General features: G+C 41.5%; 1 protein-coding gene across 1 annotated transcript in view; it reads right to left on the reverse strand.

Annotated features, from left to right (window-relative positions):
* TSFM (Ts translation elongation factor, mitochondrial) overlaps positions 1–4,149 on the reverse strand; it is a 22,567-nt gene that overhangs the window by 12,092 nt on the left and 6,326 nt on the right. Inside the window, exons 2-3 of the mRNA XM_011925983.1 lie at positions 2,688–2,816; positions 1,825–1,947 (exon numbers count right to left, since the gene is read on the reverse strand). Coding sequence (XP_011781373.1) covers positions 1,825–1,947; positions 2,688–2,816 — 252 coding nt within the window. The remainder of the gene's footprint in view (positions 1–1,824; positions 1,948–2,687; positions 2,817–4,149) is intronic.

Consider the following 4,149-nt stretch of genomic DNA (forward strand, 5'->3'; position numbering starts at 1 on the left):
AAAAAAAAAAAGCGATGATAACATGTACATAAAAAATGATAGGGCCAGCTGTAGTTACTCAAGCCTGTAATCCCAACACTTTGGGATTACAAAGCCAAAGCAGGTGAATTTCTTGAGACCAGAGGTTTGAGACCAGCCTGGGCAAGATGGCAAAACCGTCTCTACAAAAAACTTTAAAAAGAGCCTAGCATGGTGATGTGCACACACAGTCCCAGCTACTCAGGAGTCTGAGGTGGGAAGACCACTTCAGCCCAGGAATTTGAGGCAGCAGTGAACAATGATTGTGCCACTGCACTCCAGGCTGGGCAAGAAAGCCGGATCTGTCTCTATTTAAAAGAAAAAAAGAAGTGATAAAGCAAATACAGTAAAATGTTAACAAATGGTGAATCTGGATAAAGAGTACACTGAGGCCAGGCATGGTGGCTCACGCCCGTAATCACAGCACTTTGGGAGGCGGAGGCAGGCAGATCACTTGAGGTCAGGAGTTCAAGACCAGCCTGGCCAACATGGTGAAACTCTGTCTCTATAAAATATACAAATACTAGGTGTGTGTAGTGGCACGTGCCTGTAGTCCCAGCTACTCAGGAGTCTGAGGCAGGAGAATTGCTTGAACCCAGGAGGTGGAGGTTGCAGTGAGCCAAGATTGAGCCACTGCACTGCAGCCTGAGCAACAGAGCAAGACTTCATCTCAAAAAACAAAAACGAAAACAAAAAAAAAAAAAGAGTACACTGGTGTTTACTGGCAAAATCAGAGGTAAAATTTCTGGTTCAAGTCACTTATCTACTCAATACAATTTAAAAAAATAATCTCAACATTGTTTTCCATATAATGTGACTACGTGATGCCAGTAATAATTAACATTTACCAAGACATCTCAAGAGAAGGATAAAGAAGATTAAAAAGTTAGTAATAAACTCAAAAAAATTACTGTGAGTGGTTCATTTTTGCCTTGGCAATAAAGCTGAGTCAAAGGCAGAATGACATAATTCCTTTCCTTGATCCCTCTATGGATAAGAATATGCTTATTTTCCTAAACTGTGTCTTTTCCAATCTCTCTCTTTTTTTTTTTCTGAGACGGAGTTTCGCTCTTGTTGCCCAGGCTGAAGTACAACGGCTCACTGAAACCTCCACCTCCTCCCGGGTTCAAGCGATTCTCCTGCTTCAACTGCCCGAGTAGCTGGGATTACAGGCATGCGCCACCATGCCCAGCTAATTTTGTATTTTTAGTAGAGATGGGTTTCTCCATGTTGGTCAGGCCGGTCTTGAACTCCCGACCTCAAGTGATCCGCCTGCCTCAGCCTCCCAAAGTGCTGGGATTACAGGCCTGAGCCACCACATCCGGCTCCAATCTCTTTATTTAGAAATCCTTTCCTAAGACCATTCCAAATTTCTGAGCACAAAGCCTAAAATGGCTTCACCTGATCTGGCTAACTCCATTTCACTGGCATGCATGCATTCATTCATTCATTCATCTGACAAAGATTTACTGAACTCCAACTAAGTACTGGGCCCAATTCTCTTTCACCAGAGATGCAACAGTGAAAAGACAAATTCCCTGCCTCATAAAGCTTACATTCTATTGGGGAAGACAGACAACATACAGCTAAATTAAAATGTAATATATAAGCACCATAATAAAAAATGTTAAATGAAGCAGGACATGGGGATATAGTAATGGGGGAAGGGTAATCCTATGCAAAGAGACAGCATTTAAGCAGAGATGTGAAGTAAGGGAATGAGACATGAGAATGTCTAAAACAGGAACAGCAAAGACCCAATGAGGAGAGCAAATTCAGCACACTGAAGACAAACCCCAAACTTACTTTACTGTATGTAGAGAGTTGATCCTTTAGGCTCTGACAATGCATCATGGTTCCAAGGGCTACTTGCTGGACCAACTGTTGAAATTTTAAATTTCTAGAAACAAAATCCGTCTCACAGTTTACCTGTGGGAACAAATTGATATAGCTGTATAAGCTGTTTAACAATTTCCAAAAGTGCCTTAAGGCTGGAGAGTAAATCAAGATACTGACAGAACAAGCTACAGACTCAACAGAAAAAAAATGACTCCAAAATTTTAAAGCTACAGTTCCTCTCCTAGCCTGAAACAGAATGAAGTGATTCCTGTTGGGCCAGTGAGTTAGCAATAGCCTGTATATTCAGAAGATGGTTCAATAATGTCCTGAAGGACTCACTACAAGTTCACCACTTACCTGTGTCTGCACACCATCATCACCTCATTCTCCAGCCATCCCAACTCCAAACCACTTATGCTATTATCTTGTTTATTCCCATCTCTCACTCTAAACTAATCCACACCTGATTCTTCACCAATTATGGCCCCCAAACCTCCTCTAAAATAGCTACTCTCTATTCAACAACAATTAATATAATTAACTTTGTAATCTAACTGTTCCAGGAAACAATCAGTGACAAGGGGTAAGGCTGCACCAGACTCACATTCAGGAGTAATATTCTAGACTGCTAGGCCATTTCTCATCAACACACCAGTACATTTCTATACTTAAATGAACTCATAACTAATACCCAAGGTTTCATGAGTTTAACTTCAACTACCCTTTATGGTTCTTAAACAGATCTCTTCCTCAAGAAGATAAAGGGCCTACTACAAGCTTTACACCCAAGGGACAGCTGTTCTTGGTATCTCGAATTTCCAACAACTCACCTCTACTAATACAGTTGTATTTCCTTCCTGCAACAGCCCAATCAGGCCTTCTTTGGTCTTTCTCCCTTGGAGCTTGGCAGCTTTGCTCCAGCCCTCCTTCTGGGCCTGCTTGTGGAGCCAGATCTCTGCCTATAAATTGAGAAGAAAAAAAGCAGACAACAAAATCACAGAATTTAGAACTAAATGTAATTCTAAGATACGCTCAGGTTTCCTGATTCTCTAAATTCTCTAACAGAAACTGAAGTAATCTATCATTTACTGGCAGTCTACCACTAAATGCCAAATACCAGGTATTATTATAACCGGTGCCTTGGATGAATTTAATCTTCACAACAACCCTATGGGGCACACAGTTGTATTTTCTTTACACAGTTATGCAGCACATAACGATATTTCGAACAATGATGGACTGCACATATGATGATGGTCCCTAAGATTATAAAGGAGCTGAAAAATTCCTATTGTCTAGTGACACTGTAGCCCTCCTAACATTGTAGGGCAACATAATACCTACATGTTTGTGGCAATGCTAGTGTAAAGAAAACTTCTGTGCTGCCAGTCCTATTAAAATATAGCATGTACAATTACACAGTACACGATACCTGAAACAATAATGAACAACTATGTTACTGGTTTATGTATTTACTACAATATATATACTTTATTGTTATTTTAGAGTGTACTCCAACTGATAAACTACTCGGGAGGTTGAATCTCTTGAACCCAAGAGGCGGAAGTTGCAGTGAACCAAGATCAATCACGCCACTGCACTCCAACCTGGGTGACAAAGTGAGACTCCGTCTCAAAAAAATAAAAAATGAAAAAATTTAACAGTAAAACAGCTTCAGGCAGGTCCTTTAAGAGGTATTCCAGAAAAAAACATTGTTATCATAGGAGACAATAGGTCCATGCCCGTCACTGCCCTTGAAGACCTTCCAGCAAGACAAGATGTGGAAGTGGAACACAGTGTTAATGATGATCCCACTCCTGTGTAGACCTAGGCTAATGTATGTGCTTGTGTCTCAGTTTTTAACAAAACAATTTTTTAAGGTAAAAAAAATTTTGGCCAGGCACGGTGGTTCATGCCTGTAATCCCAGAACCCTGGGAGGCCGAGGTGGGCAGATCACGAGGTCAGGAGATAGAGACCATCCTGGCTAACACGGTGAAACCCCACCTCTACTAAAAATACAAAATATTAGCCAGGCATGGTGGCAGGCATCTGTAGTCCCAGCTACTCGGGAGGCTGAGGCAGGAGAATGGTGTGAACCTGGGAGGCAGAGCCTGCAGTAAGCCGAGATTGTGCCACTGCACTCCAGCCTGGGGGAGAGAGTGAGATTCGTCTCAAAAAAAAAAAAAAACATATTTCAATTAAAAAACAGTTTGAATTTTTTTTTTTGAGACGGAGTTTCACTCTTGTTGCCTGGGCTAGAGTGCAATGGCGCGATCTCGGCTCACCACAAC

This window comes from Colobus angolensis, unplaced genomic scaffold (genome assembly GCF_000951035.1).
Source record: "Colobus angolensis palliatus isolate OR3802 unplaced genomic scaffold, Cang.pa_1.0 Scaffold67, whole genome shotgun sequence".
Lineage (NCBI taxonomy): Eukaryota > Metazoa > Chordata > Mammalia > Primates > Cercopithecidae > Colobus > Colobus angolensis.